General features: G+C 34.4%; 1 protein-coding gene across 1 annotated transcript in view; it reads right to left on the bottom strand.

Moving 5' to 3' along the window:
* Positions 1-26118, bottom strand: part of KIF6 (kinesin family member 6) — a gene marked incomplete at its 5' end in the record, with an annotated part of 170119 nt that overhangs the window by 77172 nt on the left and 66829 nt on the right. The window contains 3 exons of the mRNA XM_082306226.1: positions 15380-15592; positions 17720-17861; positions 18732-18837. Of these exons, the coding sequence (XP_082162352.1) occupies positions 15380-15592; positions 17720-17861; positions 18732-18837 (461 nt within the window). The remainder of the gene's footprint in view (positions 1-15379; positions 15593-17719; positions 17862-18731; positions 18838-26118) is intronic.

Genomic DNA, 26118 nt, shown 5'->3' with positions numbered 1-26118 from the left:
TGTGCCATCACATATATGCAGAGACCACTTCTATTTAACAGACAAGCGGTGACTTTTTACACCAGATTCAGTTTCTAAATGGTTTAAAGTTGTAGCTCTATACAGAGTACACTGCAGGAATCAAATCTAAGGCAACACACACATGGAATAGTGTAGCAAAATCCCTTATTTGAAAAAAGCCCTATTCATTCAGTGCTTGTCAGTCATAGATTAAAACATGCTTATTTATAGTATGTACTCAAATGAGCTTGGAGTCTCAAAACCTACAAAGCTGTATTATAAACTACAGGCAAACTTCCTCTTCAAGAGTGGTACTCTAAGCTCTGAGTTGTTCTTCCCATTGTTCCCATAATGCTGCATAATAATTATCTGGATTGAAGTGGGTATGTTAATTGTCATTTAAACCCCAATCTCAAAGAAGCATATGTTCAAAATTTTTAATCAAAACCAAACAGGCCATATTCCAATACACAGTCCTAATTGAAATCCATTCTATAAATATTCAGAAAGTTCAGAAACTGATATCAGGGCTTTTTTACTCTGAAAACAACCTTAAGGTTTTATATCCAGCTTTATTTAACCTTACATTCACTCAGACATACCTAAGAACAACACTTGAAGGCAACCTGCAATGATTCATGAGGGAAGTTAGGCATGGGAAAGAGATCCTTCTGACTTGACCTTGCTTCTTAAAACAGTAAGGATAAATGCATGAAAGTTCTAATTCACAAAGTATTAAAACTTTAAATGAATGTTCAGTATGTGATTAGGTCCAACTGACATCATAGGGAAATAACACCATGCTTACACGTACTTCCTCAGAGACTAAAACAGCATTCGTGGTTTACAGAAGCCCTAACAAGAAATCCTGCTTTGCTATGCAATGTTACAATGAATCTTGTGATTGCCTTGGACCTATTCACTTTCTAAGTGCTTATCGTTTTTCTGATTAACCTTCTTAGTTTTACAGGCTATGCCCCAAACTCTAGAACCCCCACAAGAGTGGGAGATAAGATACATTGTGCTATCCTCTTTAAGACATGTGGATGTTTTGATCATTAGGCCTTGACGAGGCGAAAGTCATTGTGCCCAGAAAACAAGCATGTAAAAAATTTAGCTATAAATGTCAAAGTATATGCACATGTACTTACATATAAACATGCACGTGGACCTTCAGAAACCATAAGGGGATTGGCCACACATATATAGAATTATCATAGCAACTAAAACATGGAGGAAATATTAAATCTTGTGCTTTAGCACTTCAGCTAAACACTAAGTAATAGACATCACCAAGAAAACAAACTGAACCAGAAGTTATCAAACACCAGTCTGTGGTGGGATTTTATACCTTCCTGTGAAGTATCTGACACTGGAACTGATGCAGGTATTTCCAGCACTTTTATGCCCAGGACGGGGTGCTGCTGTCTGTTTTGGCAGTGGCACAGGAACGTGGTCCTTACAACATCCGTGTCTAGGTACTATTTTGATGTACTGCTATGCTTTTTTTTTTTTTTTTTTTTTAAATTTATTCCAGGAATACAAGCCTCACAGGAAAAATGAGCTATTTCAGCAGTTTAGCAGTCAGAAGTGACAAGGACTTCATAAGAAAAACAAAACAAAACAATTCTCTAGCACAGCACAGGTTTCTCTGTGCTGTGTTTTCTATAAGAGAAGGTTTAGAAATTCTTAAGAAAAAAAAAGTATAAAAAAGTTACACAAGCAGTTAAGGCAACTTAAATATAAAGGGCTCCAGTGAGATCTCCTGAAAACAGACATACAAATTTCCAGAATACATGAGAAAACTCACCAATCACTATTAACACAAAGCTACAAATAACATCTTAGTGTATCTTGCTGCCTGTCCTCTGGAAGCAAATACATCGCAAACAAGGACTGGAAAATACACTTACTTTTATTCTTGGGGAAAACAGATACACAGACACTTTCAAAAAGAAAAATCTTTTCAAGAAAAAACTTTAATGACTTTTTCACTTTATCACTTGGAGACATTCTAGATAATATCTTCTGTATTATAAAAGGTTAGTTGCACATTGACTTAAGTGTTTTAAAGACAGTGATTTTGAGAGAGAATTAAAATTACCACTTCAAACTTAATTTTTATATCCCTTTCATTGACATTATAGATGCAACTAGTTGTATATGCATTTCATATGATATAGCTTGCAAGCATTTTCTTTTTGAAATGACCACTGGATCCTCATAAATGCAAAAGGAAAAAGCAAGCCTGAAAATATGAACTAAACATAATGTTAGAAAGTATAAACCAATGCAAAGAGAAGACAGCACTACAGTTGAAATGGTCCAGCTCTTCATTAAAAAATCCTGTGTGAGTCTGCCTTTACTTAAAGGAGAGCATATATCAGATATATACATACTCTAAAGGATGCCAAGATATCAGTCTCACTTCTACAGTGAAGATTTTTGAAGGCAAAGATTTAATAATCTTGAACTACTGATGTGATAAACCAGGCTCTTTATCTTTGTATTCTTTATATTGAGACATAAATATGGAAAAACTGGATTGATTCCTGTTTAGGAATAAGCAAAAGAGAGACAGTGTCTTCCTAAAATAGTGTGCAAATATATATTATAAATATTAAAGAAGTTAATCTCTCCATTCAGATCTCTGAGAAAGTTTATTGTTAGTTCCAGCATGACAAACTAATGTTCTTAAAGGCTTTTATCTCCAGGAAACAGCAAGCCTAAAATGGTAGCAGAAAGCAATTTTACATTGTAATAGGCACAATGAAATAAATTGCAGAAGGTCTCAAACATGGCATCCAATATTAACAGCATCAGATTTTCAGATTACTTTTCTACATTAGTTTTGCCTAGAGCTGAACTTCACAATATAGTTTTTGAGCTGATCATTATTTGAAGGAATTACAGAATTACAATAAACATTAAAAACACTAAGATAGCAACAGTAAGCAAGTTCAACAACACGAAGAGGCAGCAGCAGTTCAAGGGCTGGGAGATGACCAGATGGAAAAGGCTTGAGATTATTACATTCAAGACACAATGAAGTAAAAGAGTGAGAATACTGATTGTAGAAAATGATTGGAAACTAGATGGATGATTAGGAAACTAGAAAAGACAGTAAAAGGTGAAATTTAGTTTTATTTGAATGTGGGTCCAGTAAAAGTATGCTGAAAATCAGGTAGGGGGCTCACATTAGGAGCAGGACTATTTGTAGAAGTATTTGGCATAGCATCATTAACAACAACAAAATCTTTCAGCAAATGTTTTGCTCAACAGTCACCAGATGACTCACTTATAGAAATCATATTATCAGGAAAAACTGAAAATCAGGAAACCAGAAAAATTACTAAGGGGAAGATTAATCATAAGCACTGTAATGCAACACGAAAGTAGATAGTTAGAAGTTTGTCATGACTAGCTTCCATCATTCACTGTATCAGAGTCATATATCAGTGGTTTGAAGAACTGGAATTCCTGCTAAATGCTTACCAACGTTAAATGATTTCTTTAGCCACAACACTTCTGCTACAGGAAAGTGGCCATAATTACCTACATCTCAGGGTTCTTTGACTGCACGCAAGTTTACAAAGAATCACTTCAGCTCTTTGTATAACTCTGTGTAATCAGTCCAACTTTCAAATTTGCCTTAACTTATGAAAGTGTTAGACCAGCTCTGTTTTCAATGTAGCTCAGTAGGTGGTTACAGCAGAGCAGCTCAGCCATAGATCTGTAAGAGCAGCCCCACAATGAAAATCACTGAGAGCTTTTACCTGACCTAGAAGTAAAAGCTACCAAACTTACTTTATAATATCATGGAAAACCAAATATCACCTCAGCTATAATTGTATAGCTCATCTCCAATAATTTGTTAACTCTTTTCTTTCACACAAAAGTCAATAACAGTCCAAATTTTCTCAAATTAACCTAAACACTACATAACCCTCTGCTAACATAACATTATTCTTTTAAAAGTATATTTCTGAATTTACAACAGTGTCCGAAAACGAACAAAACAAAGGCACAGTTACTAAACAGATATTCCAGAGTTAAGACTGTAAGAGACAAAAGGATAATGTATCAGAGATAAGTGAAATGTACAATGTTTGATTTTTTCAGCAGAAGCATCCAAAACTTGAGACCACATTCTCACTGAGGAAAAAAGTCATAGCTCCACCAACTTCAATGGAAAAATTGTACAATAACAGAAGCACAAAATTGGCCTGAAACATTTGTATAAAACTTATCTTAACCTGTTAAATGTACTGCAAGTATCAGGATAAAGAAGGGGTTTGTGGGATAGTTCCAATCATTTCTAGTTTGGTTTTATATTGAAATACGCTGAGACTAGTCTCTCAAGAAAATACCTGTTTCTGTTAGGAACAGGATGTGAAAAGGCATTTTTTAGGTTAAATACACAAACAAAAGCGAAACAGAACTCTCGACTATTCTGTCATTTAGCAGAATCAGCAGTATCTGCACAGAAATATCTAAAGATTAAGCTAATAGGAAGAGCTTCTAGTCTTTTGTGTTATCCATGTGCGTAGATAATGTGCATGTAGTGGCTCTATTAAAAGGCACTGTAGTCTCTGGGGACTGATATTCCTAACAATAACAATATGGAAGAAGTTTCACAGATGCATTTGCCAAACCTGACAGTCTATATATAAAGGAATTCAATCACCCTTCAAGTACGCAGAAACTTTCAGAAGCATATTTTACTTCTAAAAGACTCAAGAGTTGAAGAGCTTCAGTTACAAAAAACAAAAATATCTTTAAGGAGTTAGTCTGAAGGATCCAATAGCATTTTTGGACAGCCAAAATATGGCTAATGAATGAGGAAGCCAAAAAGATTTGAAATAATAGAGAACTTTCAGGGAACACTAGGTTACATTTCAGCAGACTAATCTGGATACGAGAACAGTAAACTAGCATAAAAATACTGGAAAGTTTCCCCATCTAAACAGACTCAAGAGGAAGGCAGTATAAACTGCCAAAAGCATCTCTAACAAGCTTCCAAACATACGTTCCACATCAGAAGAGATTCCCAGCTGAGAAGTGGAAAGAAAGACATGATGGGCATCTTAGAAAAACCAGAAATCTTTTCTAAAACTAAATAAATGTGGAGAAAGAAAAAGCTGTTGATGGTCATATAAGCAGTGAGTGGTTTTACATAACAGTATTTTCAATATATAAGATAATTAAGTTTCAACATCTCTGAAAAATTAATTAAGTATTGTAATGATCCACTCTCCACTCTCATTAAATCCTTACAACTTATAAAATCTGCCTTTGATGTTGCAAATGGAGACCTAGCTCCAAAAAGCAAAATCTGGGCTTCATCTCCTAAAAATAACTCTATGTTCATATTTATAAACAGTTAGTTAAGATGACAAAAACCCTAACACACAGGGCTTTATCATGGAATACCAATTGCAAGAGCTCACTTAAATATAAATACATGTTGTAAGATTTAAACTTCTTCGTAACAAAGAATAGTCATCTGTTGTTGCTTACATAGATGTTTCTACAGAGCCTCAAACTTCTTAATGTATTTGTTTTTTACTCTTCACTAATCTCAGTGAGTTCAGTTCAAAGTCCTCACTCAAAAAAAATTAAAGTGAACTCACTGTGAATTCTGACAAAATAAAGCTCTTGGAAGTGGTACAGATAGAAGAATAGATTTTGAAAAAACCCAAACAAACAAAAAAACCCAAACCCCAGACGTTAGTCGAGTTTCCTATAAATTCACAGTTAGTTGTCTTGGTATTTATTGCAATCAATGTACTTTTAAAGACTGTAATTTTGTTCTAGAAACTACTTTGAATTTTAATTTTTACTTTTTGTTCATTTCACGAGATTAAAAAGGGAAATAAAACTGTGATCTTTAAGACAGAGATACCAAAATGTATAAAAGCACATGACAAATTCAAAAATTCCCACAATTACATGCTACAAAACATTTGCCTGAAGATAGACATGTGTTCATATTTATGACACAAATTGGAGCCTTACCAATACGTGTTTTGTCTGGTGACTTGAAATACCAGAAAATAACTTTGTTAAACTTATCAGAAGTAAAGCCCCATAAAGTTGTTCAAAAGCATATGCTGACTGTTAACATTTGCTGAATTTATTTTGAAGGCTTTTTAAACTATCTAAATCTTAAGCAGTGAAGTCTGATACTTCCTGCTTGGTCCTTAAACTTGGCAATAATGAAAAATTTATCGTAGCAAATAATCACTCTACACTATAGGAAATATTCAATGCTTAAGAAATTAGCAAAACAACACATTTTAAATATTAGTTACAAAAGTTTAACAGTAGCAATGAAATATTCACTACATCTTACTAAGAGCTGGTAGAAGTTTGGCTGAAGAGCAAACGGAATATATATTTTTTTCTGGACCTGTAACAGAAAATGTAGCACATACCTTCTTTTCTGACTAATGAGAAAGATCAACAGTAAGTCTGAACAATGCCCTAAATGCATCAGTGAGCTCTTTTGCTGACCAAATAGCAATAAAATGGGTACATCTGTGTGTTGACAAAAGATCTGTCACACGCACAGTGCCATGCGTCTATCCCCAGATATCCCAAAGTACTACCGGACACAGAAAAGACTCCAAGAAACATCTAGGTTTGCTAAGCACTTACTTTTTCTGGAGGGTTGAGACCTGCCTTTTTCTGAACTGAAGGACATAGAAGAGATTCTGATGGAAAACCTCAGTTAATCCCGTCCATTAGGGAACTTTCTGTGGGTTTTCCAACAATAGAAGGAAGCTTTTCCCCCGAACTATTACATAAATATATAAAATAGCCAAGATAAATATTTTGAGAAGTCTTAATACAAGATGAAAATATTTAGCTTTCAGAATTGAGCAGTTGGTGTGTTATCACCACTACTTTCCCGCTATTCATAATCACTATCTGTTTATAGAAACCATTTCTCACCTTTCATTTTAAGGTCAGATTGTCAGCCCTATGGTAGGAATGCTCTTTTTAGTACATGCTTGCATAGTGCCTAGCAAAAAGTGATCTTAAACTCTGAATGGAATACATAGCAGGTAAATTCTTCATCAAACTCTCAAATAACCTCACAACTTCTCAGTGAAAGATAAAGGAAATGGCTACAAATGGTCAAAACACGACCCTAATAAAATCTTTTGTGAGAGCAAAATAATCCCTCTCAAGCCCATCAGTATATACAACTATTTGAAGCTATTATTACTGAGATTTATTGTGTTCTTTGAATGTCACAATATTCACACTGTTTTCTGGTAATGAAAGTGTTTATATTTCAGGAGAAAAACAAATCCCGCAGGAGGAAAAATGGTATCATACATCTCTTACACTGACAGAATTATGCTAGAAGCAAGCAGCAGTCTGAGACCTATTCCAAAATAACACTTACTTATCTGTACAGAAGAAGTGATATGGTAAAAGTAAAATACAACAAAATGTTTATCACTCCAGTGAAATGTATGATGAAGTCTGATTGGTTTTTTTTGTTTTGCCAGATTCATTCATACTTTGATTTATCCTAAAACTACTGATTTGTAATAATTGACACCATCTCCTGAGAAAGATTATATGCAGTTCTACATTTGAATTTTGACTTCACATACAATGTCTCTACCAGATATGAATTATGAATAAAACTAAAGCTGCAGTAGAGACTCTATGATGAACTAAATTATTGTATTAAAAATCATTGAAGCATTTGTAAAGCTCAGGTTATTATGCCAATAACTTATCTTTGCATTTTCTGGAATGCTCATCTAAAACATAAATTAAATTAATAGCCAGAGAGTTATGCCTGTTTCAGATTTATGGAAGATATTATGATGCAATAAATAACAGCAGCTACTGAGTACGTTAGAGTGTTTTGCTCACTCTTACTCACGTAGTTACGGATTTATAAATTGCAGAGTTCTGTGATTAAGATGGGTATTGAAAAGTAAGTTCTCCTCTTTCATGGTATAACACTTGGACTAAGATAAAAAGTCCTGGTCTGGTCACTCTAAGCTAACTGTCTTATGCAATCTGTAAAAGCTCCTCAGTGATGGGAGCTGGCTTGCCAAAATGTCAGCAGCAGGCAGCCTTCCACTGCTTCCAGGCAGCCTACCTACGACTCCCTCCTAAAAGAAGTCTTTTGGGATCCAAGAAAAACAAATCTGTCAGCATGTACACTGGTACAATGTTCAGCTGAAGAATTCAATGCTATGTAACCCAATGTCATCAGCGAAACCTAGGGCATTACTAGGATGCTGTACTTGTGTATTCCTCTGCTCTCATCATCAAGGAGAACACCCTACTACAGGCTGTAATATATACTGAAAAAAGCACAATACAAAACAGAGCAACAATCCACATGTCCAATTTCCGTTGTTCTTATTAGGTTTTCCACTGGTATCAAACCTTGTGGTTGACAATATTTTACTAACGACCTTACTTTGAATATGAGCTCTGATATTTAAACAAGCAGTTAAAGACATACCTGTTCAGAAAAAATACCATTTAACATTAAACCAACTCTTTACAACTTGGTATTTATTAATAGTTGGAAAATATAATACAATGGTGCCCAAATATCTAGTTGGAAACCAAATCTGGGGTGTGAGGCTTTGTTTCTCTTTGTGTTTGTACAGTTATTACCATTAAAGGCTGCTATTTGGAGTTTCAGGCATACAGGAGGTGGGCAAAAGATACAATGTCTAGGAAGGTAAATATTACCTTATGTCAAGTCTTTGAAGATGTATTATATTCACCCAGTTTCTTCTGAAAAAGCATGCACATTCACTACAGCATGGAATAAAATAAAAAAATCATCACAGGCATGCCTATATAGATATGTATAGTTGTAGAAGTCACTCATTCACCTTCCATGCGACAAATTTGGTCCAGGAGTCATTTTAGTGCTGTAATGAGCTCAAGATAATTTTCCTCTTAACACAGATTATTACCTTAAGCTCAGCAGTGAAACAGTATGGCTACATTTCTCCTGCTTAAATCAATGCCTGGATAGGAAAGAACAGGAATGTGATTACCTGTATCTTTCCACACAGAAATGGCCCTAGATCATACGGGAAAAATGGTAAAAATAAGTTTCACCATACAGAGATAGCAGTTCTATGAGACAATACATTTTTTACCATACAGAGAAATATACTTTGCCAGAATGTCGACAAGGCTGCCTGTACTATTATTATAAGCCTTCTTTTCATAAATTTAGCAGCAGAAATGATTTCTTCTGATGGGCTGGGTAACAGGTGAGTAAATCTGGACATTTTAGGAAGCAAAAGCACCAGTAAATCTAGCGTGAAAGTAACAGAAAGAAATTATTCTATTTTCTATCAAACAATAGTAAAGATCTGTTTCTGGGCAAACTAATGTTAAAGCTACAGAACTTAACTGCAAAACAAATAAGAGGTTCTAAGTTAAGTAATTTGTCTTCTAAGAAACTAAATATTAGCTAGACTCTCCCACAACTATTTCACTAAACTAAATATTTTGTTCCTTACTTTCTGCTGATTTCCTAGTTTAATTGTTTTCAGGATAAGGAAATGAGGTAGAAAAATGGAAAACACATTAGAGACATGATTAGAGACATTAGAGACACTAGAAATACCACTTTGTATCACATTAAAACAGGCTGGTTGTAGAGTTGAGACAACAGAATTAAAAAAAGAAAGCTTGCAAGCTAACTAAAGTCTTAAAATAGTTAACATATGCGTAGCCTACATGCTGTAAATTGAAATCTTCATAAATAATGTAAGGTATGGGAAGTGTTCAAATGATGAAGAATAGCTTTAATATTTCACTAAAGGTTCTACTTGGGAGTTCTACCCTGGCTCAGGCCCAAGCCCTTTCACACATCTTTAGCAAATTCTTAATGCCTATAGACAAGAAGACATATGTATATAGTTCAGATGGACTTTGAAAGGAATGGATAACTTTATAATTATGAATATTATTTGCACGTTTGCAATATGTGGAAAATGAGGCTCTGTGCTCAAGAGAGAATGATGCTTCACTTCCACTTTTCTTCTGTTTGATGAAATGTCAGGACAGAATTCAGTCAGGTCATCATCCAAACTTTTTCTGAAATATCAGTCTGTGCCAACGCAGAGTGCAGGAGATAAGGTTCAACAATCCAGTCATTTGAGCTGACATGCTGGTTCCTACTTTATGTTCAAAGAAAACTCACGTGTACATACACACACAACTGCTCACAAAAAGAGAGCACATAGTATTGAAGAAGAGAATTCGCTAATGCTTCTGAGATTCTTATTTAAAGACTAAAGCATAAGTGGCATTACATAAAAGATGTAATTATACTAGTCGTTTGTTGATAAAATATAGCTACTATTTGCTAACATATTTCTGAGGTTATCAAAAGCTTTGTGTTATGAGGACATAATTACATTTAGTTAATACTATTGTGACATCAAATCAAGCAAATTCTTCCTATACAATGAGAAGGAGCACGATAAATAGGAAAAGCAGGAGGCAAAGGGATTTCCTCAGCAGCTGAGTAACTTGGAATGGACAGAAGCAGTATGGAAGAGTATTCTAAACAGAAACAGGAAGGGGTATAAGAAAGGAATCACCAAACAAATTCTCAATCTCTCCTTTGTTTTAGGAGATAAATTAAGAACAAACACACATAGGCATTGCCATAAGGGAACAGATGCAAGATCAATCTAGCCTAGTATCCTGTACGGTCAGTGGTAGCATGGCGGTATTAGATAATTCTGAAGAATATGCGAAGCACCCACTGTAAAAATCCATTATATAAACTTCTGTAGGAATCATCTGATTTTTTTAACACTGTACTGGTATAAAACATGAAGGAGTTCTAATATTCTCTTTTTTGATAGTATTTAATATTTTTTTAAAGCAGTATTTTATGCCCGATTCCTGACTACTCAGTTTTATCAATAGCCTCTCATGTGGGATCTCATCACGCCTTTTGATAGTGCCATTATGTTAATGCCTTCTTAATTCCCTTCCTGAATCACACATTTAAACAACTGCAGAGCTTAAGAAGGGATATGTCCTTTGCAGAAACCAGGATAACTAGAACCTCTAAAATTTCAATTTCTCCTTTTTTCAGCATTCTGTTCTTAGACATAGTTCTGGTTCTTTCACATATATGCAGCTCATGATATAAAACTCTTGTACATTCATCTGTTCCTTCTAACTTCTCTCCTGGTTACTGTCTATGATAATTTCTTTCCCATTCCTGCATGCAATCTCCTCTACAATAATTAGTAGAGTCACAATGCTACTAAAGTTTTAGAGCACTCAAGGAAAACAACTGTGACAACTGACTGCTAGTTCAATTACTAAGCATTTTTAGGGGATAATTGGCAACCTTAAACACTTTAAGAAATCTATTCACATTAGGACACTAGCAAAATCTAAGCTTCTACTTGCCAGCTGTCCTGTTTGAATTTCAAGTTCAAGATTCTCTCTCCTTTCTGTCACAAAAATTCTCACAAATTGCATAAAAAACCAGTATATAGAAATGTAAGTCATGAATATGTAAAAAGTTATACATGATAATCTAGAATGAGCCATGTTCTTCTTTACTAAGGAAAACATAAGCACTTCTAGAACATACTGACACCAATGAATCTTTCTATTTGAACAATTCAATTAGGAAAAAAGAAAACATGCAACAAAAATCTGTCTACAGTTATTGGAAGTTGTTTTATGTGGGTTTTGAAACTAATAATTCTCAAGAATATTGTTATTTATTGTCATAAATAACCAGCTCAGATGATCTAAGGAAAGGTAACTGCAATGCTTAACAGTTAACCCTTTTCAATTAACCACTATAAAAACGCCCTTACTTACATAGTCCATGCTAACTGGTCAATATAACTTGCATCGTTTGAGTTGCTGTTTCTATACAGATTTAAGCACATACTTAAATCCTGTGGTATTACTTATAAAGTGAAACATATCCTTAAAATCTTGTAAAATCAGGTTCTAGGAATGGTTTCAGATAGTTCTGAAAATTTAGTATGCAGAAGAATACGTTTTCCAAAATATTAACAGTAAATATTACTTGTATGCCTGTATCTTTTAGAACTCACTCTTCTGGAATCTAATGATTCGAATATTTAATCTCATCTTTTAAGGTGCATGATTCAGTATTTATAACTTTTGGGATTGACAATATAAGTTTCTGGAATTTCTTTAATAGCCGTATTAATTGAAGAGTGTAAGACAATATTAGAAATAGTTATGAGTCCTGACGAGGTCTATGGTAATTCCTAACTCTTGAGAAGAGCACTTCATACTTTTGTAATGGTCCTTATCAAACTTCTTTCCCATTATTGCACAAGCCTCCCCAGTCAGTTGACAATTTCATCACTGCAGTAAGCCTGTAGCTGTCAAAAACTTACCATGATGAGAAAGCTTTTCAAATTCATACAGAAATGTGAAGGTTCAAGGGAAAACCTTAAGTCAGAATATGTATTCAGTGGATATTAGAGTACTAAAATTACATATTTGCAAATAACATATTTTACTGTGTGAGTTGACCACTACGCTTTTCACCAGATGGTGTTCTTTCAAGATATTTTCCTTCATTCTTAGACAGAACAAATGGGATCAATAAAGTCTGAAGTATACAAATATGTCCAGGTCTTAGTCCAACAGGAAAGAGAGCTATATCCTAGCCATTAGCAGACAGAGCTAAGAGTTTTTGGCTGCCAAGGAATGTACCAATGTATCCTTGTACTGTCATAGCTTTATAACAAAATAGAAAAATAGTAATAACCACTTGAGGTTTTATGGTACTTTGCAGCTAAGGATCTCAAAACAGTAACTTGCCTACAAAGAAAGTGGAATGCTTCAGATGGATATACAGTCTTTTCTTCATGCAATATTGATCTGTAATTTATAGTTTGATTATTTATTTATTTTTTATCATGGCATAGACTGCTTGTTCTAGTACTGGCTTTCTTTTTACTGACTTTGACTGTCAGAACTTTTATCTTTTTTTTTTTCTTGAGCCCTCTGGCCTGATTCTAATTATTACTGCATGTTCTTAAATACTTGTTTTATTTTGCCTAAGCTTTGGGTCATTATCCATTCTGGTATTTTATATATTATTTTAAAATCTCAAATGTAATTTTAAAGACTACAGAAAAGCTCTAATACTTCTAAAAAAATTATTTAAGTTTCATTAAAATTCTCCTCCTGTAGCAGAACTTTACATCTGGTATGACGGCTTTATGTGTACTGTGTATAAGTACACAGCGAGACCTTTTTCAACATTTTCTGATGAGCTGTCTGCATATTTTTACAAGTGTTATATACTGAATTTTTCTCAAACATGTCCCTTGGTACCACGGAGAATCAAACTGTGAAAACCCTACAAGCTGATTTGAAAAATATATCATCTCCAGTCTACAAGAATTTTTTAATATAAATGTTAGTTACAATATGAAGATAAATATTGAAGCTTGTTACTTTCAGAACTTTAAGAAATAAAACAAAATAAAGAGAAAAATAAAGTTATTAATATATTAGGGAGAAAATACAGACATTTTCAGAGACACAAAGGCACGAAAGAGCCTGGACGCTCAGTTATATTCTTGCAAAGAAAACTGGTCTCCTGAGGTTGGGTTTAAGGAATACTGGCAAGGCTGTACATGTTGTATTATCAATGGTATTCCTACCACCTTTTTATGTCTGCCATTCTAAGTATTCCCTGAGCACAATAATGCAAGCATTTTAAGAAATAATGTTTTAAGACGTTATCATTATAACAGCTATACATTACAGAAGACTGTAAGTCCAAATGCCACCAACATTACTGGACTAGACTTGTAGCAGAATGTCAGGCCACTCTAAAGGAATGCAGACTTATAGGGCCACCTAAAATAGTCCAAAAATAATATTTTATTTATCTGTAGCCCTCAAGCAATACGACTGAAAAGTTTAAAAATAAATTAACTACAAGTGAACCTAAGGGAGGACTTTCATGTTCACACTTAGCATCTTGGTTATTGAGGCCTTAATTGTTTTCATGTCCACATGGAAAGACACAGAATACCAGAACCTGACCCAAAACTGATTGAAAAGAGGACTGGAAAGAAGGGAGTAGGTTTCCAGCTACTTTCAGAATGAGAAAATCATACAATGTGCAATCCAATCATATAAAGACAGTCTCATCTCAAAACACACTACCTTCTCATCGCAGACAGACGGCCATTTAAAACTCATTATCCAAACAGGATGGGAATCAATTACATTTACTTTTACTTATTGATTAACCAAAGCCAACACTTCATCTTTGTGGCAGATTCCCTGTGCTAACCATCTGTCCCAAATAATTCTTTTTTCAATGAACAGTATTTGATATGCTCACCTATAAATTCTACAAAACAAACAGCTCAATTAGAATAAAGCACAACTAACAATACACTGGCTTTACTATAAGATATAACAACCTTTTATCGGTTACCTACAGACAAACAGTACTCATCTGCTGACAAAGGCACGGCACATGGTAAAACAGTGTTGAGTGTGTTAGCTATCCTAAATGAATGCATTATTTATGAATTCAGCTCTAACTTTTTTGCAAACTGTATGAATTATTAAACCACTTCAGAAACAAAATACCTATTTTAAAAATACATCAGCATAAAAATTTTTACTTTGTTCACACTTAACTGAAGTCTTGCTCCAGAAAGGTACCATTTCACTAAAGCTACGCGCATGCACAAAAATGGAGCTATTTGTCATTTCTGGAAGTAAGGTCTCAGTTCACTTAATCACATTATTTTTTTTAACAATAGAAATAATCACCATGGTTTATTAAAAATGCTAAATAAAGCTCAGATATCTAAAGTTTATAATGTAAAAAAATATTAAATCTAATCACAAAAAGAAAAAAAAAATTGTGTCTATTGGTGTTTAGGGATACTGTGCAATTAATAATGCCTGCACAAAAATTCTCTCAGTATCTGCAGTTCTGGTTTAGATTTCTTTTTTGTTAAAAGTCAGTATTTTCAAATCTTCCAGGGGAAAAACATTATTTCCTAGTATTTGTTAATGAATTATGCTCAAAAAATCCTTTTCTGAGAATTCACTCAAAGATTCAAGGGCCTGCAACTGAATTTATACTCTCGTTTTGTAGGACTGTTCAACAGAGTATTCACATCAATTTGTAAAAGCCATCAGCACCTCGAGAGGGCTATAAATTTAAATCCCTGCATTTGTGGATACAGAATTAGCACAATAAGGTTGATATTGAAAATAAAACTTTCCTGTTCTGGTACACATTTGAATGATATGCCGTAAATCATATTGTAATAATCCAGTAACTGCTCACTTAATTTATTACACTAACCTGTTTGTCCGGAAAGAAAAGGTAGCCTGTGAACTGAAGAGCTGAAATCTTTTGCCTCTTTCAGACTGAAATAGCTAGATGGGCTCCAACTTTCTTCCAAGTTTATAGAAAGAGACTGCTCCAAGACTGTAGAACCAGCAGAGGCAGCATTAAGCTGAAAAAGAACATCTTGTGCTTTCTTTTTTTCTTTTTTTAGCATGTTTACCAGAATATCTGCAATATAAATTAAGGAAATCATTAAGGACCTCTTTTTTATAAAGCAACAATCATCTTTGTTTATCCCTAAGTCTTTTTTTTTTTTTTTTTTTTTTTTCTAAGTGAAACAACTCACATTATGGAAGCCTATATGTGAATATGAATTTGGAGTTGGGCATATTCTTTGTAATTACAGTCATCCACCTTAGTTTTTCCAAACAGCAGTTTTATTTTTACTAAACAGTAACAAATTCACATATTGACCAGAATTGTTGATCCCATTCAATCAACGCCTGATAAAAGCGTTTACAGACAAACAGGAATGAAAACTCTAGTATCTTATTGCCATTGTGTGACACTCCCTTTTTTATTTTTTAAATTCTGTAATAAACAAAATTTCCAAACAAAAGAAAAAACTCCTTAACTTACAGGTAGCCTGGCAAGTGCATCACATCTGTAAGCTTTTCACAATAAGAAGGTTTACTAAAATGCAAAACAGGACTTTAGAAAATTTCTTCCAATAACACTATGTATTTACTGAAAGTATATTTGGTATAAATACATTTTGCCTAAAAGCTTATAGAGGGGGCTTACAATGAAAATCCTATGTGCACTCAGCCAAAAATACAGGAGTCCCTGTGATATGTTTTTTGATATACTATTCATTTTAATCCTAATTAATCTTCTAAATGAACAGCAGAAAATCTAAGTAGTCTTTGGGGAATTTTATCAACTGGACTAGGTAGTAAAACACTTGACAATTCAGTTGTTATGATAGCTCCTAGCTACCATAGGCAGAAGGACTTCATAGTTTATTGACTAAACAGTTTCCATACTTACCACCACTTCATCACATTAGATATATCATTAATTTTCTAATGATGATGTAAAGTCACTTAGCGGCTGCAGACTCTGTAAATCAGTTTTATGTTCAAAGTCTTAATTTTTATATTCTTGCTATAGAACTCTAACATGGATTTATACAAGTTTCTTCCTTGTACTTCTGCAAAGCTGTATATATCTATCAAGCACAGATGCATTTCATAGAGATGTTTTGCTTTTTTCATTAGCAATGTCATACTAATGAAATAATTTATTTCAGGAAGAAATGTTTCTGGGAATCCAGATCTTAAAATTGACATGAAAATTGAAGAATTTTTTAAAAGGAACGATAAGTCAGTGTTATAGTTAAATTTATTCGAAAGTGCACCTTGGAAAATGAACATCTTGTCTTCTATGACAGAGTAGAAATAGAGAAGCTTTCCTGCCACCTCAATTCAGGCTGGTAGCATGCTACACCCTGATGTAAAATGCCATTCTTATTTGATATATAAAATTGATCTGGAATTGTTGAGCACAAAGAATGCAAGTGAGTTTGCTTTTTACTAATAACTGTGAAAGAATCTGTTACCTATAAAGTCAAAACCAGAACAAAACCATTTTTTCAGTTTTCTGCCATATTCAAATTTTACCCACCAAGTAGCCACAAAGTTAGGGTCACAGTGATGCTGCGATCTGCCCACAGTTCTGTCAACCTGCTAAAAATAACTCCCACCCATCATGCAACAGTGCAGCTACTCACGTGTTTCCTCTGAGGCAGTGAAATGGACAAAGCATGTCTGAGCAGTTTAGTACTTTTATATGCAAAAAAGCTTTAGCTTTAATTTAAATTTTAAAGTTGCATGTAAAGAGTAAAAGTTTTATATTTATTCTAAAGGCAAATATCCCAATAGTCCCCAAAGTAGCACTTCATTTGGCTAAATATAACACTTACAGGAAATTCTATTCTTTGTAAGGTAATAAATTGGTCTTTATATAGCATCAGAGTTTCCTATTCTAAAAAATAGTTCAAGTTGCTTGAGGAGAGTGTTTTAGGCATGGCCTGATCTACAGTATTTGGATATTGGCTGGACCGTTCTAAAGCTAAGTGGTGCTTGGATCCAGGATTTCTGTTCAGGTCACAACTGAAATAGAAGCAGGTGCAAAGCAGGAGTCCTGCCACATAAAAGTTGGGAACTGAGTAATTGCTTTAACACAGTGGGGTTAGTAGAGAGAATTTCTTTCCATACAGCTAATGCCTATCTTGCACACACAAAAACCATTGTAGCCAGATCAGCTCATTGTTTTTTTCCTCATAAAGGATACTGATTTCATTGTCTCTTTGCTGCAGAAGTTCTTTCAGTTTTTTCAATTCTTCTTCTCTTGCTTCTTTGTTAGTGTCTTTTTCTTCAGAGATGTGTTGAGAGAGCAGTTTTTTATCAGAAATCTTTGAATGATTCATTAGTTGCTATTAGGAGAAACAAAAAAAACCCACACTCCTTTAACTTTACCTCCAGCTATGTATATATTCTACTCTGAGACTGTCTAGCTATGGTAGAAAAGGTAAGGCCTTTCTAGACTCTTGACAGAACAAAATCATGCCACCAGTTGACTGTCAAGTTATATGTGTTGTGTCAAGTATGGGACAAGTTGTATTTGTTGATCTTCACTACCAAGCACACAATTTACTCTATTCTTTCTACACAAATTCCAGTGTTCTCTAGTATTACAGAGCTTTCAGTATTAACAGTATAACTAAAACCTAATTATTTAAAGACAATAAACTAAGATCAGGGATGTATACATTATTATACTGGAAAACTATTTCCCAAAATACAGAAAAGTATATATTATCTTCCATTGCTTTCCCTGTTAATTTCACTTGTTCTTCCTAATTTAAGACTATCTTATTTGCTTGATGATTTAGAAGGGCTTACAACACCATCAGGAAAGTTAGTGCAACAGATTCAGGGATATAGTGTTTTTACTCTTTATTTTTCTCTCTTTCAACATAGTTTGTCCAAAATAAAGCCTCTGTAGTGCTGGGAATACAGATGGATACATCTATCCATATACAAATAACTTGTCTGTGTTGATTCCAATAACTTCCAGTGCTCTCTTACAATTTACTGCATGCGGAGATCCTTGTTGGGGTTTCCACAAAATGCTGCTGAATTTTTCCAACTAAATTTCAAATTTCTATCCGTCCTCCACACACTCCAGAGTTTAATTGTTTTACCCTTTTCCAGTGCCTCTCAACTGTATTGCATTTCTTTTGATGCAAAAGAATGCAGAATTCAGTGCCAGCTGCACTTCCATCTATGTTTAAAAGAAATACCTTTACATGAATGAAGCAATACTTGATCTTGCGCATGTCAGCACCAACATCCAGAGTGCTATCAGGATCATTATCTTCCAGAAATGTTTCAATTAACTCATCCAACCTGAAAATACATAGCATTTTTAAGGAAAAAAAAAAAAAAAAGAAAATCACAAACAAGCAGAAAACTCTGTAATGTGTCAAATACAAGATTTACCAAACTGACTGATATTGGTAGGCTATTTTCCTTAAGGGTCCATGCAATTGCAATGTACTTTTGTTCCTGATACTAAAACCTGAATTTGATACTGGAGATTCTACAACTCCATATCAGAACATACTTGCACGTGCTAAGGAATAGTTCTAGAACTAAAAGCACCTGAGAAGTAATCTTTTCTTTCTGCCATTTATTTTATAACCTTCTGTTCTTCTACCATCTCATAACTGAAAAGATCTAAAGCCTGCCCTCTCAGAAGACTAGATTTTTAGAGGCTTTGGGCATAAGATTTTTTAACATATATGATTATTTGTGCAAAAAAAAAATCTACTTCCTTTTCTATGACAAGAGTCATCAGATAGCATAGCTTTCATACATAAAATTACCTGCTCCAATCACCAAGCAAAGCAACCTATCTTTTGATGCAAATATTTATACATCTCTCAAAGACGTACTGCTCTTCTGATTAATGAAATATAGTTAGTATTTTATTCTCTTGCAATTTGCTCTTATCTAACAAACATCTGACAAGGTCTTCCTTAGAGAGAAGCAATTCTGATTTCAGTAATTCAGTCTTCAGAAGGAAATCTGGCACACAGAAGCATGCTTTTACTTTTTTAAAACCAAGTTACAATATTCAGACTGGAAACCTACACAGGCATAATATACCATGCCTCTGGGTTGGATGTCACAGCTATATGGATACAGTCAGATATCCTCTTGATGTTCTCAACAGCTCTCCAGGTCTTGCATTCCAGGATGCATGGCAGATCATCCTCAAGAAAAAGGGCAGAAGATTTCTAAACCAAAACTAGCCCTTAGCCCACTTACTAAGGTATGTTTCTGGAAAATAGCAACTGCAAGTTCGAACTCCATCAACTGGTTTTACATTAAAGGCTTCCTGGTTCCTGACAAATGCTATTACCATTAACTTAGTAGGCAAATGGTGCGCAACAATGACAGCCATATGCCCTGTAAAGAGTAATTCTATGATTTTAAATGTTTATTTAGGTTATTCTCCTCAGAAGATGAACCTAGGTTCTGAACCTGAGTGAGCCAAGGTATCTAAGCTACCGGCATCAAGTGCCCAACTGCCAAAGAAGGGCAGAAGTTCAGAACCATCTCTGTGCCTAGTGTTTCTTTTGGACTAGTTTTGTTCAGCTCCTCACTTCTTGTGTAAATCCATCAGAAGCAAGCCTTCTGAATGTCACTTAACAGCCATTTATCCTCTTCAGCTACAGGATTGGAAATCTTGTTGGCATTTGATTATCTGAATCATTTTGTTGTAGCCACATACCAAAATTTTAGGCATTATCACAGTATCTAAAGTTGACCCTAAAGTAGGTGGTTGGGATATTGCCCTGCTTTTGAAGACTTTCTTACTGAGATTCCTCACATTGCTGTACTGTAATACCAATTCCCTGCTAGAGGGTGAAACAATGAGATGCACAACAAACAGAAAAAAAAAAAATCATTATTTTCAGGAGATAAATATCTGAAAATCAGGAGCTGTAAGACCAGGATGAAAATTGGAAAACATTACAGATAGTTTTGGTTATTTATCTTCTCCAGAGTACACCATGGCAAAGTGTCAATTCTCAAAACAGGAGAAAAAGGAGAGAAAAGAAGAGAGCAACCCTTGGTTAGTTTCAGATAAACTGTGCTTCCCCATTTTCATTATTTCAGTTAAAGAATAAGAGACAAATATGTTGTCTATACCATTCATTGTATGTGCAAAATTCACAACTTCTGAATTTATAGAACACTCCCTCAAGTTAATATAAGCTGTACATGTGGAAGGCTTAAAGGAGAGGATATTTAAAGAGGAATATTAGTTACAGAAGCATTACTGGCATTGACTTGCTTCTTAAGTTAAGAGACTACAAAAAATACTGGGTAAGAGAGACCAAAATTTTACTTATTGCTACATGATTTTTTCTGCATGAAGAGTCCAACAGAACAGAGGCCAGTAATACAAGAGGTTGTTCATACTGTCTGCAGACACACTAAGCACAATGAGCAGGAGAATTAATTCTTCATACATGGAGACAGGCATTTGTGTAAGCACTAGGAAAAGAGAGGCATTTATACTATTAATGAGAATGCTATAGTGATTACACAGACACAGAAAAAATCAGTATTTGTCACTATCTTAAGCACCTTATTGATTTCAGTGAGTAAGAGTAAACAAGTAAAAAATATTTTTTATAACTAGACTGTCTTGACTGACTGTATGAAGTCATCTGTAAAAATGGGCCTTTGATCTTGAACTAGAAATTAGAAAGGTGATATTTTAACCTCACTAAGATGACCTGTTTTCCAGGGATTTACCATACTCCGATTACCACAGATTTAGGCTATAGGAATCAGTCAAAAAAATTACACTAACTTGCACCATTACCAGAATAACACCAGAGAAAGTTAAAATATTTCAAGAGAAAGAAAAAGAATACATAATTCTTGTAAAATAATGCTCTAGTTTTGAAAATTATTATTATTTGCCAGTCAAGAGTCAAGGTTAATTTGTCACGAGTAGCAAATTAGACAACCTGTAGTTATGAGCTGCTATTTCCTCTCACATTACTTTTAATGTGTCTGGCATTCTTGAAAAAACACAACAGCCCAATTCATGTTTTGTGTCCCAAGGACTACATGGAAGCCAAAGCAGATTTGAGCACCAGAAGACTGAGTCAGGGCTGAAATAGCAGAACGTAAATCAGAAGTTATAAACCAATTCAGCCTTTTTGCCAATTCTGGGAAACAGCAGAATCTTCAGCGTATTTTTAGATACATTTTTAAAATTTCATCTTTAAGAATTATAGCAAGAACAGACCAACCTACTTTAAACACTACGGACAAAACCAAGAAAAATCAAAAAAGAAAACCAACAATGAAAACCTCCATGAATACCAGCAGAAGAAATCACTGCATCCCTCACATTTTTTTTTGTTTCCACGTAAAAATTACCAGAACTCTTTCTAAAGTAAACACACAGTCTGACAACGCTCTGGATATTCTGGGAGTTCTTCCAGTATATGGAAGTATTAAACAAAGGTAAAAAATAAACTGACAATGTGATACAGATACAGCTTGAAGTTTCTCTTCTTAATGAATAGATCTTAGTTGATGGAAACCCTTTTTTTCTTTTCCAAGTGATTTATTGGCTCAAGGATTGTGAAAACAGTCGAAACATTCTCCTATGAATTTATACAATGCCAAGATTTGCAGTTTTACAAATGAAAAAAAACCAATGTTACTTCCAATTAATTTCCAGAGGTGTTCACAGAATAAATCAAGGAGACAATAAAGAACCACAGGAGGAGGATAAAAAAAGACACAGAATAAGAGAAAAAAAAGAAATACTGACTGTACATTTTCTTTTTCCTAACATATATTAGACAAGGTAGATCTGCTTGCTAGGTGACTCAGAAACAAAGGACAATATAATTCTACACGATGAATATTCTTTTCCTTCTCATATTCCTGACTCAAACAGTTTTTTATATTTACCTCTATAAATATCCATAAAAATAAAATTAAATATATAGAATATATGAAAACTAGAGCACAGAATTATATAAAGTAGGGCTGTAAAAGATTTCAAAAATTCATATAGGGCATCTACCGTTACAACTCCGACACATTCTTTCTAGTCAAAACATCATGCACAGGCTGTAGTTGTCCTATTAAAAGAAGCAGAGCGAGAAAACCCTTTTTGTAAGTAAAGGAGAGTCAAAATGGCATTTGGTTTTCATTCAGGTACCTTCAAGAGATGGATAATATCTTTCTCCTTAGCAATATAATATCTTCTGAGATAGTCACCTAATCTCAGATCCTTATTTCTCTGCCAGAGGAATGCATATTAAACAGTTTTCCTCTGACCAAAGACTGTTGCAAAAATATATGTCAGCAAGAATCAAACCAGAAAAACACATAAAATGGCCCAGCACTGAACAAAGTTGGGCCTAGATGTTCAAGAGGAACAATAAACCCATAGAGAACAAGAAATCCAGAGAACTCCCTAGCAAATCTTGCTTTAGTTGCCTACTCAGAGGCATGCATATGTGGCAGAGCAAAGGTAATATGAAATCATGAGGTAAAATAACAATGTCCTTTTTATTAAGGACTTTTTTCACCTCAGTGGTAGTGGATTAACTAAAAAAGCATAGGAAACAAAGTCTTTTTGCTCAGTTGTTGTGGCTCAGCCCTGAGACCATATACCTAGACCTCTCTTAGATAGTGAGTACATTCTATTTCCTGGGAAAGTTGCTAACTATAGTTTCTTTTCAAAAAGTTCCAGGCAATAAATCCTTACATTTACTGATGATCAGCTTCTGCTACTATGCCAAGCATAATGGTTAATATTTGCATGCCCTGTCAAAACAGAAATTAGGAAATAAAGCTGTCCAAAGAAGGGAGTTTTGAAAACGAACTTGCAAAAGGAGTGAGCATGCTTGGTGCAGAATACATAACATATTCAAAAAACTTCTAAATTTGTGACTGAGCTTTTCTTCTCCCAAAACATCCCAGGCTGAACGTTAATTTCCCCACTACATCCATTGCCAAAAGTCAATGGAAAAATTATTTAGAAAAATCAAATATGTTCATGTACGTAGGTTCTATGGCATGGCTGAGTGTGCCAAGGTAACTCAAACTAGAGGGGAGAAAAAGGCCCAACACACTTTTGATAAAGCTTACGATGAAAAACAGATAGATCAAGCAGAAAAAAATAAATCAACGAAAAACATACAGAAAACCCCTTCCATAGTATTTATGAACACTGTTGCATGCAGTACAAGATTTTTTTTTTCTTTCTTGATTTATTTATGAAGACTAGCACTACAACAGTGCTGGACTTTATTTTTCTTATATGAGAGATGGACTGCAAAAGAAATAAGTTCCTATTTTGGTATTCTATTTCTTTATTATCAACTTACAAAATGAGCTTATTACAAGCCCTTTGTAAGACACCCATCAGTAGCAAACAGAATAATCCCCCAACTAAAATTAAAATTAATCAACCCAAAGACCTAGTAATGAAATAACAACAAAAAGCCTAGTAACAGATACCTCTCACTCACTGGAGCTGAAACCTGAATAAAGAGATCGTCTCTATAGTATCATCTGAAGATCAACACCAGGAATTCTATTTCACACTGGAGAGACCTTTATAAAAAATACTTAGCCCCCTGTCTTCTCACTGCTCAGCTTAGAAAGTCAAAGTGCACTCAGCTTGATGGGAAAAATCAATGATGGAAACTGTTTAATTAACTCAAATTCAATGGAAACCTAATTATGGGGTTAGCTACAAACACAGAATTGAAAATTACTGAATTGCTTACAAGTCACACTTAATTGCTTCAGTGGAAATATGAAGCATGTATCTTTATTTCAGAATTTGATACTCTTTTAATGTAAGATGGTCAATTTAAGTTATTTAAATTTGAGATGTTTTTGTTTTCTGGTGAGTTACATCAGAAAAGGCTACATTAATCTGAAATAGAAGTACCTAGCCACAAGATAGTTGCACCGAAAGTACTAAACTAACATAAAAAAACATCTAAAAGTATATTTTAGAAATGTTAAAATCTCTGTCTATGTGGAAATAAATATTAAACTAATAGTCTTTTATTTGTTGTAGTTAATAACATTAGCAAGCCAGCTGCTGCATTCTTCATTAGTTTTAGCTTACTAGGGCTCTCAATAATGTTTCCATGCAGAATTTGTGCTAATCAAATCTGGAGAATGGATAATCATAGCTAATTTCACATGACAGGAAAAAATGTTTAAGATCAGTGTCAGATGAAGATGTTTCTTCTAACTTCTGGAGATCCAAAATGGTTCCCTTTTTTTCCTTTTCTCTCATATGTTGTTAGGTAAAGGAAGTTACAGACCATTAAATATTTATTATTTAATATTATTACAGTAGATGAAGCCTAAAAAGAGGATTTTTCATGTCTCCATTCTTCCTTTTAGGACTGCGAGGTTCTGCCCTAAGAACAGCAGGCCTAACTTATACTAATAAGAGCACGGGTGTGCTGAAGCCTATTGCCAGAACCCTGCTGTATCAGGAAGAATAGTTTTCCCAACAGAAATTCCCCGAAGGAGGAAGAATATGAAAGTATCAAAGACCCATTTTCTGTGAAAAACAGCAGTAAACAAAGAATGGGGTTTTCTTTCTCAGTGCTCATCAGAAAAAAAAATAAAAACAAAACATGAGTAAAAAATTCCACACACACACACAAAAAAAATCATTTTCTCTGTCAATGCCAAGGGAACAGTATCACATCATTTATGAGCTTAATTTAAAACTCATTTTGATAGTGGTCTTATACATATTAACACAGTACAAAAAGAAAGGTATTACAGTACTGATCCAGGTGAGTTTGAATCACAATACCAGACTCTGAATGAAAACACAAGCTGTGTCACACACAAGTCTGTTCTTATGCTGATGCTGGGAAGATAACTCACAGAAAAGCAATCATAAACAGTTGGGATGGAAACGTGTTAAACTAACAGTGCTCTCTGGTTAGTGACTGTGAATCAGTCCTGAATTCTTGGTCTAGCATTTCCCTCTTTATAGCTTTTTTTTTTGCAAATAGTATGAACACAGACTGTACTGCAGCTCACAGGCAGCTTTTACTTTATCAACTTTATTTCTTTTCTGTTACTTTCCACCCTTCAGGAATTCTTTTTTAATGAAGCCTGCTTACCATTTAGACCACACATAAATCACAAAGCTTTCTATCCACATTACTTTAGATTCCATGCAATTTTTCTGATAGCCTGACTCCAGAATTAGATGAGCAGTGTGCTACTTCAGTTTTACCCGTTTATTAAATAACAGACTTCCATCTTTTTTAAAAAAAATCACTTCTGAATCAGTCATATGTTGCATGAACCAGAATGCAAATTACACAGCTGAAATGCATCAGAAAAGCACTCCTAGCCAACTGAGAGTATGTTTTTAAAGTTTAGAGCTCTCAATAGCATGCAGGATGCATGGTCTCAAAACACAGATTTGGAAGGACTCATTTTGACCTTGCTTTATGTGCCATGATTCATTTCTGGGAGATCTTGCCTTTTAACCCCTGAACACTGACACTGTGTATTATGTATCAAAATTAAGTTTGCTTAAAGAACAATTAATTCTGTGTGTCAACTGTGAACTCTGTAATAAGCAAA

Source organism: Platalea leucorodia, assembly GCF_965183815.1.
Source record: "Platalea leucorodia genome assembly, chromosome: 3".
Lineage (NCBI taxonomy): Eukaryota > Metazoa > Chordata > Aves > Pelecaniformes > Threskiornithidae > Platalea > Platalea leucorodia.
Note: the sequence above shows the minus strand (reverse complement) of the source record. Positions and strands in the feature narration are given on the sequence as shown.